The sequence below is a fragment of the Ixodes scapularis genome, unplaced genomic scaffold (assembly GCF_016920785.2).
Source record: "Ixodes scapularis isolate PalLabHiFi unplaced genomic scaffold, ASM1692078v2 PGA_scaffold9__187_contigs__length_104089568, whole genome shotgun sequence".
Classification (NCBI taxonomy): Eukaryota; Metazoa; Arthropoda; class Arachnida; order Ixodida; family Ixodidae; genus Ixodes; species Ixodes scapularis.
The window spans coordinates 20,979,468-20,994,735 of record NW_024609884.1 but is presented as its reverse complement, the minus strand read 5'-3'; the positions used below and the strand labels follow the sequence as shown (position 1 = coordinate 20,994,735).

At 49.3% G+C, this 15,268-nt stretch overlaps 2 protein-coding genes across 2 annotated transcripts in view; one reads left to right on the top strand and one right to left on the bottom strand.

The window, feature by feature from the left end:
* LOC120837831 (protein spire homolog 1) overlaps positions 1-8,554 on the bottom strand; it is a 251,359-nt gene extending 242,805 nt beyond the window's left edge. Inside the window, exon 1 of the mRNA XM_042287143.1 lies at positions 8,244-8,554. Coding sequence (XP_042143077.1) covers positions 8,244-8,502 — 259 coding nt within the window. The 5' untranslated portion in view covers positions 8,503-8,554. The remainder of the gene's footprint in view (positions 1-8,243) is intronic.
* A 643-nt stretch (positions 8,555-9,197) lies between these two features.
* Positions 9,198-13,974, top strand: LOC8050906. Its single transcript, XM_002434950.5, is given in 7 exon segments — positions 9,198-9,631; positions 10,486-10,703; positions 12,536-12,933; positions 12,936-12,986; positions 12,989-13,030; positions 13,033-13,152; positions 13,155-13,974. Coding segments are annotated over 7 exon segments (984 nt in total). The 5' UTR covers positions 9,198-9,502; the 3' UTR covers positions 13,181-13,974.
* The last annotated feature ends 1,294 nt before the right edge of the window (positions 13,975-15,268 follow it).

Here is a 15,268-nt window from a genome sequence, read left to right as displayed (position 1 = left end):
CCGTGCACTGCTAGGCTACACGCTCGAGCTCTTTTTTGCTCAAGGAGGCACCTCTGCTGCACGATCTTCGCTCAGCGGGAGCAACTGCCCAAAATTAAGCTACGATCTAGGGCTTCTAGCCGTCAGAAAATATCGCCTAAATTATTTTCTTATAATGCTCATCAGGTATATGGGCCCTAAGTAGTCGTATATGAAAATCAAAGCTAAAGAGATCCATTTTGGACTCCACACTCGAATGAGTGCCACCGCAAAAGTACGAGTTCCTCGCTCAGCCTTCCTTGCAGCGCGTGTCACAAACCAATTCAGTTCCACACCTTCTCATTTGACGACGGAGTGATCGGAAGAAGGGAAAGCTTGATCCTCGATACGGAAACAATGCCCACGACTGCCAAAGGTATTCCGGCAGAGAACGCGGACGGAGACCAACAGACCGACACCCCGGGAAAACGCTTCCGAAGACTGAATAGGAAAGCTAGTCCACTGCGGAATGCGACCCGTGGTCCTGCAAGAAGCCGAAAGAAAACACGGCGACGCAGCGACACATTGCAATCGGCGCCTCGTATCTTTGGCTGGATGAGCGAGCGGTCATGCAGAAGGAACACCATCCAACCCAACAAGACCGCGCATTCGTTCCCGCTGGCAATATCTCGGCCAAAAAGAACGAGTGTGCCATCAAAGTACACACACAAAAATAAAAAAAAAAACGGCAGCTCGGTGAAAAAAAAAATTATCAGGAAGCTTCGCCGGCCTCCCACGCGGCACCAACCATCGCGTGCACCGCAATACAAACGCTGGCGAAACTAGTTAGGCCCTACGCTGCGCTCATGCGCTAAAATTAGACCATCGCGGTCAAGCTGGTGTATGTTTCGGCAAGAGTTTCTCGCCAGGGACAGGAAAAGGGGTGCGCACGCTACCATGCTGCCCAGCACGAAACCCGAAGTGCGCGGCTATAGGGAAAACAAAGGCCGAATTAGAGTCGCCACATGGGGACCGAGATTAACGACACATCAAGCTCGTGAGCAGTTAAGAACGAGACGGCCCTTAGCTGGACGACAACATCTTTCCCAGAACTAAGTGTCCTGCGCGCGGTTCAAAGGACGCCGTGTTGCGTGCGAGAAAATAACAGGCTTCTAATTTCGGGAGCCATTTACCGAAACAAGAGAGTGCCGAGGTTCACCCTTGATTCGGTTATGGGAAACGCGACGCCGTCAAGGTATACGAGGAAGCCGGAGAATGGTCCCCGCGCGCAATGTCGGAGGTCGGTGCCCAGCGGGGACGGACGAAGCCCGCACGTCGTTTGAACCAAGGCCACCCGAGTGACGTTCACAAGATACCACGTTTTCAGACAGATTTGGCGGCTGGCATGATAAGCCCAAACCGAGGATGGAACGCTCTGAAGAGTGAGCGCACCCGAGGAAACTACTCCTTTTTTACAGCTCAATCGAGTAGGGCCGCCGGGAGACTGCGAGGCTGAGTCGGAGCATTCAAGGTCAGCTCTCACGCGCGTTGAAGGTCGAGATGGACAGACGTCCACGCCCGGCCCTTCGGCGAAGCGACTCCGAGACGACCGTGCAAAATGCCGACCAAGGCTGCGACGTCAGTAAAGGACGACAGGGGAGAAACAGTTCGCGGTTCGCTGGACGCAGACTGCGGTGACGAGGACATCGCGAGCCGAAAGCCCCCGCGGTCCCTGGGGGGCTTGTTCTGACAAAGCGTGCCGCGACGACGATGCAATCGGCGTTGGGAACAATTTGTGCTGGCCGCGTCAATATCGGGCGACAACGAACATCCCCGGGAATGTTGCAGCCGCCCAGCAAACGTGCATCCCTCCTCGGGACATATCGCTATGTTACCGAAAGCGTTCAGAGATGGCCGCGTACGATAGAGCGACCCGCTTCTCGTGCTTGACGGAGCGCAAAAAAAGTGCGGCCGACGCTCAGCCAACCGGCGAGGAGAGACCTCGCGTCCCACGCTGTTATCGACTTCAGCTTCCCACCCTGCTCACTGTCTCGAAGGCGATTGTGACAATGGCCCTCAAAATGTGCCCGTAATCTACAAGTGTCGTAACCCGCAACAAAAGACCGCCGCCTTTTCGTCGCTGCAGATAATCGCGCGAGAAACCTTGAAAGCGGCGAATCCCAGGCGGCGGGATCTTCGGAAGGTGAACCCTTTTCCCAGCGGCCTCGTGACCTTGAAGCCCAGAAGAGGGGTCAGACGTCCACCTGCCGTGGTGGCTCCAAAGGTCTACGGGACGTAAGAGCCGGGTCCACTTTTCAACCGCGCTCGCCACGAGAACTGCGATTGCGATCTACCCTCGGTATGGCGCGCACTTGGAACGTTGAGGTGCCCCAATCATAGAGCTCAGGCTTTTGCAGCGGGGCGAAGCCAAGAGTGCGCCCTCGTGCCAAAGGGCTGGCATCCCTCACGAACTGATCTCCCACCCAATTACCAAATAGGCCGTCGAATCGAGCACCGATGGAAGAGCTCGACAAGTTTGTTGATATGCAGCTATGCGGCGCAGCGGCAGATACTGCCGAAAGAATACCACAACCCAAACGCTGCTTTGCATGAGCGCGCGTGTCACGGGGAAACTCGGGAGCTCGCTGTGGGAAGCACGGCGAGTTTAGTGGCGATGGCGCGTGGGGCCAATTTGGATGCGAAGGCACCCCGAGATAAGGCGAGTGGAAAACCGTACGGATCGGACCTGGGGGAGTGCTCTGGGAACCGGGCCACTGGGCGATCCCGCCGAAACCGCTGCGGCGGAAAACCATCTTTCTGTATACGGGTAAGAACAACCCTCCTCGGCCGCCTTGTCCCGCAGCACGGTGAAAGCTGTTCTTTTAAAAACCCTTCACGATGCGGGCGGGTGTGCCTGGATCGGGCACGCCCGAACGGCCCAAAATGGACCCAACTGGAAGAAACAAGCCAGGGCCCGCAGGAGGTCCGCGAGTCGGAGGAGAAAGAGACTCGGGTGAACGTGCTTCTCGCGTTAAGCAAAACAGCGGCCCCCGTATACCCATCGATCAATGACGGACTGTCACCTTCCACACCAACTCCTTCCGAATAAACGCCGCACGCTGCTGCACGTTACGCGTCGGGCCCATTCTTTCTGCTCTTTTCGGGCACAAGAGACCGGCACTGTTCCGCGTGGGTGGCAACTTTGAAACGGAGAATCCGTCTTTTGGCTCTATGGGTGATTCTGAAGAGATGGAACGACACGGAAACGGCGCAGACACCCGTCCCACCAAATTTGGCCGGACGGAAGCCGGCTACATTTGAGCGCGTGAACGTACATTTTGTCCTTTCTCTTTCGCGGAGATTAACTAACACTTGTGTCGAAAGTATGGAGACGAGTGTTTGCCATGGCGGATTCTCCGTTCACGGGAGTTTGGCGGCTGACTAAGCATTGTAGTCATTCTGAACAAAGGGATTGCATGTTCGTTTGTTTCGTTCTTTTTTTTACACGGTTGTACGCGCCGCTGTTCCGTCTTACCAGCTGACGTTGCCCTGGTATTTCCTATCTGAACCAACGATGGCGGGTGACACCCAACCGGCTGTAATCAAAACCTATGAAGTAGTGTGACGCTGGTAGTGAAATGGGACCATGCGCGTACCAACCGGGGGGCCAAGGCGCTTGCCCCCCCCCCCCCCCAAGTACTCAGAGGGGGGGGGGGGGGGGGGGCAAGACACGTGTCCCCCCCCCCCCCCCCTGAAACTGCCGCCATTGAGCAGGGCAAACACTGGCCGGCGGCGCCCAAGGGATACCAAGGGCGTTGTCCCCAACCCTTGGGGAGGGGGAGAGGTTCGCCCCCCCCCCCCCCCCCCCCCCACACACACACACACACTGAGAAACAAGTTGGTACGCCACTGAATGGGACGACATGTAAGAAACTGTAAGGCTGCTGGCGTGCCGCGCTCTGCGCGCGGAAACAGCCTCCTCGGTTAGGAAAGGTACGAGACGTAACTCGCGACTGTGCCCGCGCCTCACTTGTCGGTGTCGCCGATCGAACACGCCCCATTTCTGACAAGACTGCATGCGCGCACTTCGTCGTCAACAAGCGTTTCACGGCTGAAAGCGTCATACGCGACCTTCCATCGACAGCCACGGTGGCGTTCAGAGGAAAGCTGGATGAGTTGATAATTGGCACGGCAATTACTGAAAAACTAATCCCACAGTGTCCTTCGGTCGCAGTTATAATGTGGCAAAAGGTCCAGCTTGTATACGAGGGAAAGTCAATACGTCACAAAAGGCTTTTATAAAAAAAAAGGGGGCGGATACCACATTGAAAAGCCCCTTTAATTTCTCGACATACCCTCCCCCAACATTGCCACATTTATCCCATATCTATACCAGTGCTCCAACACCTGTCGACTCGCACTTTCTTCCACCCGCCGCACTGTCGCAATCTCAAAACGACGACCACTTCAGCGCTCCTCGTCAACAACATTTGAGCGCCCTTGGGAGAATTCCTCAACCCAGTTGTGCACCGCTCTACGCAATAAACACTTCTCACCGTAAACAGAATACATTTCATCGTGAATATCTTTTACAAAAAAAAAACCTTTTGCTCACGTTACGTCGTACGGCGTGACGTGGGCACAAGGTGGGAGGAGCTATACAGTGGAAACAGGTGGGTGGAGCTATACACCAACACGCAGATATGACGTCACGACGTACGGCGTGACGCCATATCCGCGTGTTGGTGTATAGCCCTTCCCACCTGTTTCCACTTTAGCAGAGCGAGCGCTGGAGAGGAGGCAACCTCCTCTCCAGCGTTCACTCTGCTAAAGTGTTAACGGGCGGGAGGGGCAGTGGATATAATGAAGCTGGTTTGCGTTGCCGCCTATTGACACATTTGGAAGCGTGCCAAATACTAGGCTGATTGATGTAACGATTGCCTACGGCGTCGAAAAGCATCGTTTACTGCTGAGCCGCCCCGCCTTCCAGTATCTCTATGCGAAGCCCAAGTTCGTATGCTTCGTTTGCAGGGGTAGTGGTGACGTCAGAATAGCGGGCTCTGATTGGCTTTGATTGCAAGGATAGTGGGTAGACCTCAAGGCAGCTCGCTTTGAGGTCTACTCACTACTCTTCAATCGAAGCCAATCAGAGCTCGGCGTCGTTCTGACGTCACCACAACTCCTGCGCAAGATGCAGACGACTTGCTGTCCGCATTGAGCATATGAAACGACTCGACGCCCCCGACCAAACGATAAGCCACATTCATTCCTATTAAAGCAATGTGTGTATTGTAGAGAGAGAAAAAAAAAAAAAAAAAAAAAGCATGTGCGGAGGTTAAACACGGTGAAAAATATCCGAGACTGAGGTAACTTGAGGGTTGAGACGTCCGTGCGTTTGTGTCATCCCCTAGGTAACCGGTCCAGCGTACTTCTCACCGTGTATTGTCTTATGCCAACCGTACAAAGGGGAGATTACACTAGGACATTGAACAGTTTTTTTTGTTTTTTAGCTGAGCTTGCTTTGCCTTTGCTGTAATGGACACGATTCTCCAGCGAAGAGACGCCGATTAAACGAAGAGCGACCCACAGGCGGGACGAGGAATTCCTCGAAATCTCGGCGGCGAGCGCGCCGAAGGCGGAAGAGCGAGGAAACACGAAGAACAAGGCGGGCCAATGCGTGACCGATTTCTCCAGCGCCATCGGGACCAGGAAGAAATACCACAAGACCAGCGTGCGCCTCATCCGAGAAAGAACGCAAATATTGATTGTTGTGGTGCACGGCTTCTCCGTCTTCTTCATTATTTTTTTTTTTCTTCTTTCCTTTTAAGATTGTGCGGCCAAACGCCTGTTTCATGACGATTGATAGCCTCGGTGACCTTGAGCAGCGATTACAAACATGTAATGTGTAGTACTCTTTTTTTCGAATTTCTTTTATCCATAACGCATTCCCATAATGGCTGGAAACAGAACGACCACAGGATAAATACCGAACCTTCTAGAAAAGAACACACACCCGATTCACGCGCCTAAAAGCAATTAGTGAATGCCGCTTCTGGATAGACACCATCAAATACTAGTTTTTTACAGAAAAAAAAAAAAAAAAAACATTCGACAGGAACAAACAACCTAGATATACCCTTGAATGTGAACCAGTTTCTTTGTTTTTATACAAACTGTTGCGAAATGCATAAGTAATTTCGAGCTCCGGTAACAGAGGTTTCGCTATCACTGCTACTCTTTTCCGTAGCTGTTCTCATTCCTTGTGCGACCTTTCCAAATGACGTGCACTATTTTTATCGTGCTGCTTCTTTATACGTAAATCAGCTGTTTTTCTTGTTCGGTTTTGATCGCGACGTCGCACTGGTAGATTGCTGTACCTATATTTGCAACTCTCTTTGTGCATAGAGGTTTTTATTGTGCCACTCTCACTGTATTCCTTGTATAAAAAAGTAATCTTTAAGAAAAATAAAAAAAAAATAACATGCATAACGTTGCAACATGTACCGCACATGTTTCGTAGCATTAAACTGCGGTTGTCTGCCACGATGTGCCTACCAAAGCATCTCACACCTTTTCATTTCGTCACGGGCTGACGACACTCGGTATATCCAGCGATCCAGGTCTACCCTCTCCGGGAGTTTTACTGTCGACACCAATTAACCTTCCGCGATGAGTACTCAACGGCAGAAACTGCCATGGGACACAAGATGTCAACAATAAAAATTCGTTCGGACGCTCTTCACCGACGAGACGATAAACAAAACAGGGTGCTCCTCGCCATAACAAAAACGTCTGTCCGAAACTTCGAGCTTTCTTGAGGCCACACCACGCATTCTCTTCTGGTGGGAGTCGGAAGAAGAACGAGGAACTAGCTCCCCACTAAATATCGACCCTAAATGTGCCTAGTGCAAACATACTGGAACGTGTCATTTCTCACACGCTCGTCTTGAAGATCATAACTCCAATGATTCAGCACCTAATCTACAGCTGTTTGCCAGAGATCCTTGAACCTCGATAGCTGAAGATTAGGTCCAAACCACGTGGGAAACGACGGACTATTCGGATTGGACTTTGGTACGGCCCAATCTCTACCTTCTGGTACCGCTTGTGAGCGATGTGCCCGAACACAGACCCCGCTGGGATGTCCCTTGTTCCAGAGAGATGGTCCTGCCCTCTCCCTGGAATACGGGACACCCAAGCGATAGCGGCTGTCCGCTTCCGGGCAGGGGGGGCCAGCCACGTTGTTGCAAGCGGGACGAGCGGGGTCCACGGTGCACAAAATGCGCGACCAACGACAGCTCCTCGGGGGCAAGGTCGAGGTTAGACGCGCCTCCTTCCGGCACGGGAACAATGGAGCTCCCAGGCCTGTCTTCAGCTCGCTGTACAGATGGTGCCAAGTTTGCGGCGGTTCAAAATGATCCGTTTCATGGCACTTTAGACCCGGTGGCTGCGAGCGCGGCCATTCCGACGGTCGGATCGCAGATGGGAAAGCACACACTAATACCTCGACGGCCCCTGTCGCCGTACACGCAGTTTCAGACGCGAACAGCCGGAAGAAAGGGGCGTTTGCAAAAGTAACCCGTTCGCCAACGCGTCGGAGTCACCGGGCGTTCGTCGTGATGTCTCCGCTAGAAGAAGGTGAAGCTGTTCCAACTCGGACACTCAAGGTTCCGTTCCAGACAGACAGCAAATAACGTCTCCAGTGCGGCGCAGGCGTCAGACTTGCGCAGGATTTGGGGAGCGCGTCGATTGGCGCCATCACAAAATCAGCGCGCTGCTGTCACTGGGGAACGGTGACAGCGGTCGCCGATAAATTGGGTAGCGGCAACGGGAGAAGCTAGGAAGCAGTGAGAAACCATTCTGAGCATAGACCCTGAATGCTTTCTCGCGATCAACACACACTGCAAAGAGCCGCGATCCAACATTTTACAAATGGTGCGGATTCCCATTTCGGGAGGCTAGCATGAATCACAATCATGCAGAACAGTGAAATTGGGGCAAAAGGTAGCTTTCACGACCATCCCATTAAATGACAGGTTTAAGTATCGGAACTATAAACACTGTAACCAGTCGAGCACAATGCCCGCTTGACCGCAGAAAACATTTCCGTCAACGACATCGCGCCCCGCATCCGTACCACACGCCTTCCTCTGGAAGACGTGCCAATCAATAGCCGGAGGCTCAAATACAGTGTATATGCTGACTAGGATCCCAGCCTACTTTGTTGTTAGACGCAAATCACTGGCGGGCCCGAGAAAAACACGAGGCGTCGGAAAAACACTCACCGGGACCCAGGTCGCGCACCGTCGAGCTGTCTACACTCCCGTCCTTGTGGATCCTGAGCTGACTGGTGTCTGTCAGACAGTAGCATCCGCGGTTGTCCGTCGTCCACTCCTTGCACATGCACTTTGAGGTCTGGTAGCACACAGCCCAGGCCTGTTCTTCGCGAATAGGAGCACCAAAGGCCTGTAGGATGGACGACAACCGAACGCAGCCATCGCCTTCGAGCTCGCACTTTGGCGTGCGCGCATCCTCCGACGCCATATTTCGTTCTGAATGAACTGCAGTGCGGAGCTGGCGGAGCGCCCGCCCCGTCAGGGATGCGGTCGTCGTGATTCCGGCGCTCGATTGGCCTGCCGCCGCGCTCTCCTCGCGCCGCGCTCAAACCTTTACAAATATGCCGGAGAACAAGTAAATCACAGCAATGTGTTTGTAAAACTCGAGCGGAATTTTGAGCGTTTGATTCGGATCGATGTGCTTCAATGAATTTAACTTTGAGATCAGAAATAACCGAAAACTTTATGAGGGATGGCAAACTCGATTCCGACGGCACACGTTGGTTTCGGTTTCGAGCGCTTAGCGCAGCGTTTGCGTTCTCAGGCAGGCACCGGATCTGCAATAAATGAGCGCTGCGCCATAAAAAAAGAAAATAAATTACATTTCTAGATTACGGACGATCTTATTGCATGTTTAGCCCCTCAAGTTGACTGTTTGACAATTTAACAATTTAAACAAATTGAAAATCACCACCGCAGAGCCCTGCGCGATGCAGCTGCCATCTATTGAAAGTGTCACCAGGCGTCACTACTACAAAACAATGGTTTGGCAAGGAGCCGCGTGATGACAGTAGTTACCACCCAATAAAATGGAGGGGGAAAGAAGCTCCGGCCTCCACAGTTTCTGGCCTCCACTGTGGTAGCCTGTAGTGGTAGCAGCAGTTGTAACCTCCTCGCGGCTGTGCGCTGGGGTGCGGGTATGGTGTGTGCGGTGTGTTGGGTGTGCCCATAGCCTGCACAGGCGTCATCATATGACCGCAACGGTAGTTATGCGGTAATGCAGGATCTTGGTAAATTACTCAATTATGGTTATGATGCCAGTAATGTCGGCAATACCTGCGGCGAAGCAGTTACATTGTCAGTGGACAACCTCGTTGTCGGTATGGCGGAGTTGCGCTTAACTAGCTTAACTGTTTCCTCGTTCGTGACAAGGGTGTAGTCGCGGTTGAGTTGGCTGAGTGTCTGATATGTGAACGTTACCTTCCCTCATGAAGATGAGGCAATGTGAGGAACACGCCCAAACAAAAATGCCGAAACGCTTCTGCTGCACCGTTGCTAGTTGCCTGTCTCGGGAAGGACATCCCAAGCCATTCTCGTCTCGGAAACTTCTCACCCAGGTATGGGATTCGTTCTAGGGTCCAGCTGCTATTTTTCTTGCGGGCGTCGGAAAAACCAAAGACAGCAGTCAGTTCGCAGGAACAGGTGAAGTGAAACATGACGATTCCTCCTCACACAAGGCGGCCCATTGGGAGCTTTCGCATTTCATTACGTCGCTCGTTCTCGACGTGGGAGCCGTCGAGCTGCTTTGGCTGACGGCAGACGAGTCAGATTGCCATGCAGGTGGAATGTTGCTTACAACGCGCTAGCGTTGTTGTTGAACCGAATTTCGGTTGCGCGTAAAAGATTCCCGGGTAGCGCAAATTAATCTTGTTTCTTTTAAGCAGAACGAATTGACAAGACGGTGACATAGCACAACCGATTGTTTTCTTTTTGATTCTTTGTTTCATATCAATCTTTTATCAACACGGTCGTTACAAATATGAGTAAAGCTATACGCATTCCGGAGTGCGCTTCGGACGGAAATGGCTATACGCACTCCTCGGAAAGCTCATGCCGCTCGGGCCACCCTTTTACAAATATATTCTTTAGTCCTACGCCGAAGCATGCCAGCTGCCCTTTTGTTTGACACATAAACCCCTCAGATTCACTTGAATTTCACATCCTAAGTTTACAAAGCTTGTAAACTGTGTATCTGAACTGAAAGTGAGTGGCCTTTCCTTATATCGTTTGGGAGTTAAAAGTATGTAGCAGCATAATGTTGGCATCGCAAAAACACTACGACATGAGGCAAGGGTTAAATGTACTCTTCTTGGTTGTAGCAGTGACAGGGAGACATCTTACACGATATGACACTGGGACGCTTTGGAGTTTTCTCTCCAGTGTAGGTTTAAATCATTTCTTTATTATGCAGCACTACATCAAGGTTCACGCCGAGAAAAAATATGCCTGCTCCAAGTGCGGGAAGAAATTCGGTGCAGAATGGTTGTCCAAGCACCACGAGTCCACTTGTGGGACATCCTGGCATTGCCAATGTGGGGCGACTTACCAGAACAGAGAGGCATTGCTGACCCATGCCAGGCGACACAAGCACTCCTTACCCTTTGAGCTGAAACGTGGTGACGTCTGCAGGTAAGTGCCAGCTATGTCTGAGTGCCAGTTGTCATTATTTTTGGCAGTAGATGTTCCAAACCATGCCACTTGCATTGCACCAAGGAACAACATTTTAGTGGGACCCAAAAATGGCTTCCCTTGCAGAGTTTTGTCAGATGTTTATATATCACAATTACAACCTAGATGTGTTTTAAAGATGCATCTCGTGTGTTGTGTCTGAGGTAAGATGTGTAAGCTAAAGCAAGTAGGCAGGCAAGCTGGTTAAGCATAGACATGGTAACCCTGGAGCGAGGCGACAAAAAATGGACGGACAGACACAAAACTCCGAACGCAGCTAAACATTTTGTCCCCTTGCTCCAGGGTTAGCATGTCTGTAAAAGCTATCTTTTACAATGACACAGATCTCCTCTTAGGTAAAAAATAGGGCATGGCACCATTAGACATGCTTATTGCACACATTTTGTATGTTAGTGTTGCTTTGTTTTGTTTCTACTTTGACAACTTTTTCTGTCTTGTGTGTAGGCTGACGGTATAGGTGCATATGGTTGAGCACTCTTAATTGGGTGGTGTCTTGTGCCACTTAACCAGTGTTTTTAATTTCAACTGTTAACCTCTTCCAAATACACAAAACATTAAGGTTAAGTTTACCTGATGACATTCTATCTTCCCCAACTTCTATATTAAGTGGGATACAGATGACACTGACATACTAAGGCAGTTCCTACTCTCAGTGAAACTTTAGAAAATTGCAAAAATTTATTTACAGGTGTTTCAAAACACCTGAGTATTAATTGTGCATAAAGTGCACTTAAAGTGGAGTGCATTCCAATCAAGCTTATCTTTTGTCTAGTGCAATAAGTACACTCCTGCTTTAAATAATGTAGCAATAAAGGAGATTGAACTTGAGCTACTGTCAAAAAAATATTAATGTCTGAGGATATGTTGGTCTGCTCGTCTGCACGTTTTGCAAACAGGAAGAAATTCTTTAGTAGTGACACAGGAAAGCCTCTTTTTAATGGAAAGCAGGAAAGCAAATGAAACTTCAAAAGGACAAGATTTTGTTGCCATAAAGTCACATGCAAGGTGAATTGACCCAAAAAGAGCTAGGCATGTAACACAGCTCTATTCTACTTGCTCATTTGGATGGTACAATGGAAGGGCTCGGTGCAAGATGGGCATATCTCCGAAGATGTCGACCTTGAGGTAGGGGCACTATGCATTTAGCCTGAAGAATCGGTGGCATATATCTGGGTCAAAAGAGGAATGAAATATAGCTTGTTTGCATTGCCAGATATGTTGGACGTCTTCAATAGAGCTGCACATTTCTTGGATAATATTAAATTGCAATCTATTTCACTTCTTTTTATTTAAGGGATGTGCCCATGTTGCTCATAGCCCTTCAATTGATTCAGCCTGCTGGCCGACACACAACCAGTAAGGAGGAAACCTTTCTTTCTTTCCGGGAGGTTAGTTCCTGGGCCCACTGCACTCAGGCCAAGAGGAGAAGAAAGTATGAGAGAAGGAAACCGGTGTAGAATTTTTGGCCATCTGAAAGCCTCATCCATCCCAGATGCCTCTCGCAAACCTCTTGGGAGAAGTCCTTTGGCATTTATAATATTCTACTTTACAAATATGATATTCTTAAGTTAAACATTTTGAGGGTCATGAATTACTGGAAATATTGATTACTTGTTTAATATTAATATCTTATTGAACTCTTGGCTGTTTTCTAAGACAGAAGAGCTAAGATGGGTAAGCAGGGCCAACAAAGTTATCTATGTGCTTCATGATGCCACATTTGTATCCCCAGCTGATGGTAACTGCCAACCATGTCTGATTTATTATGTTAGGAGGAAGCAGGCTTCAAGCCAGGCAGCACAGCACATCATTGTGCCAGTGGGAGCCCAAGTGATCATTGTGATCCAGGATCAAAAGACCAGCAGTGGTCAGAAGGGTCAAGACATTCCTGTCCATGGTGCAAACAGGACCACAGGCCAGTGGCGCAACATAGTACCAAAGGCGAGCAGCGTCCCTATTGTAATGCCAGTTCCAAGTGTGCCACCTCTACCTTCAGCCATGGCAGGTGCAAGTCTGTCTAGTGGAAACACTATATGTGAAGGGAAGGTCCACCAGGCCTCTCAGACCAATGTATCCTGCAAGAGCAAACGTACGAAAGATTCTTCCATTCAAGCATCTACTACAACAAGCTGCATGCGGGATGCCTCGGAACTTGTAGACCTTCCACCAAAAGTGTGTCGAAGACACAGAGCCATGAAGACGGCAGTTCAGACGCAGACATCTGGGTTCGACGTGCAGTGCAAGGGGAACCAACCTAATTTGTCCCGAAGTGGCAGCTGTCATAAGAAGGCATCTCATGGGTGCAGCATTGAAACACAGACCATAGAGAGTGCAGTGTGCAAAGCCAAGAAGACGCGAGCCAGGCGCACCCCTTCCAAGCAGCCACCTAAGCTCGACAAAGAGATTTCTGCCAATGAGTTGTGGAGTGACCTGGACAACCTTCTATTTCATAGCTCTCCTATGCCATCTAGGGAGTGGATAGAGCTTTTTTCGAGGAGCTCCTCAGCTACGCAAACACTCGAACCAGATGACTTGTTTAAAGATTTGGACAATTCATTCAGGCCTGTATCTGCTCAGCCAGCAGACCCCATGTTTGCAAAAACCCTGCAGGAACCAAGGGGGTGCTTTGTTGAGCAAACTAATAGGCCCATTACTCTAGAGCAGGACTTGGATGTCATTTGCAGAAAGTCGCCCACTTTGCCCCTGCTAACCCCCAGTCATGGATCACAAGCAGATGGTAGCTTGGAGGACGCCCTTGATCATGTCAATCACATCCTATCATCCGAGACACAGACAGACAGTCTACTTGATAGTCTGCTCATGACCAGTGTTCAGCAGAGTGCAGCACAAACAGACTTCCCCTTGTTTTCTCATAACGAGACCCAGACAATTGAAGATGCACCATTTGAATGCACTGACATGTTCCACACTGAGACCCAAACCTCAGGCTTCCTATTTTGTGACTTCGAGTGTGTTGACATTGAGACACAGACGCCATGGGATCACTTCGATTTCAGTCTCGATGACTTGGGAACAGAGACCACATTCACAAAGAAAAGGGATGCAGAATCTCAAATTGAGCACTGCCAGTTGGATTTATTTTGGTCAGCCTCCAAGGTGGCTAGTGGAGGCAGCCTCAGGGACTGCAGTAATATGGAGACTCAAACATGTGAACTTTTTTGGTAATTCCCAGTTATGTTATTTTTGTTGTTGTTGTTATTGCTTCATATGATTGTAGGTTTCAAATTCCTGGGGTTTTTCTATGTTTGCATAGCTTGGAGGAATCAAACTCTTGGTTGTATTATGTGATTTTGATTCTACACCACAATGAATTGTGTTACATTATCCTTATAGTTGGAATGTTAATGTCCTTGTAGTAATGTCTGAAACCCTGTGACTTGTCTTAGATTAAGCTCTACAAATCAACCATTTTCCCCCTAGTACGGACTGGCCTTCCCATTATCAAGCCCTCCGGGGATGAATTTTGCTGTCATGGGGAACATTTTGATGGATATGATCTGTAAATTTTTGGAGAAAACACAATTTTATTATTTGGACGACCAGGCTCTTTGCCTCGCTTCTGCCAAAAATGCTGCAAGGACATGTTGCAGGAATGTGCTCAACTCTGGTGTTGAATACTAGCCGCGCAGATGGCAATTTTATAATGGGTATGAATGTGCAATGTTGAACTAGATGAAGAAAAAAGACTGGGTCTCTCTTCAAGGGGTGTACAAACAGTTTGGCCCTTGTTGGAGCCAGATAGCACACGTTAAACTCGCAGTGATTTGCACACACATTGGCGGTGCTATGTTCTTTCTTTTTGTCGTTATGCTTCTCTCTTTGGCGTAATAAGTAGTTCTAATTCCTTGGTCCTACAGGTATAATGGCCCAGCCACAAGGCTAGAGCAATCAGGCTTCAGCCTTGCCCCAACGTGTTTATAAATAGTAAAATTATCTCACCAGTATGTCTTCTTTATTTTTTTTTTATTTTTTTGTATCACATTTTTTTGGCGATTCAATCTTTGACAATGGAGTTCATTCATAATAAAACGTTTACCTGTGTGGTTTGCTGCATTGCCACATTCCAGAGCCACTAGCACAAACTCTCGTAGGTGGACTTTAGCCAAAAATGATCATTTTAAGTATTTCCTTTCTGACCGCAATTATTCGTGGAGCTATACACTGAAGTCTCGGGACGTAGGTTTTTTAAAAAGACTAATAAAAAAAAGGAAAATGTGAGCATTTGTAAGCTCCCATTGTAGAGGTATTCATAGCCTAAAATGTACTCCCTTTTGTTATCTTTTCTTGGGCACAGAAAGGATTGTTCTTGCATACTGTTACTTGTGTTTGGGAACCTTTTCTTTCATGTTTCCTTTATTAAAAAAAGCTGCAAAATCTCGGGTAAAATTGCACCATGTGAACCTGCCTTTACCCTCACTGCGATCTACGTTGGCTCGCAATGAAGCACCGACTATGATGCTACACTGCTCCACATCCACCAGTGT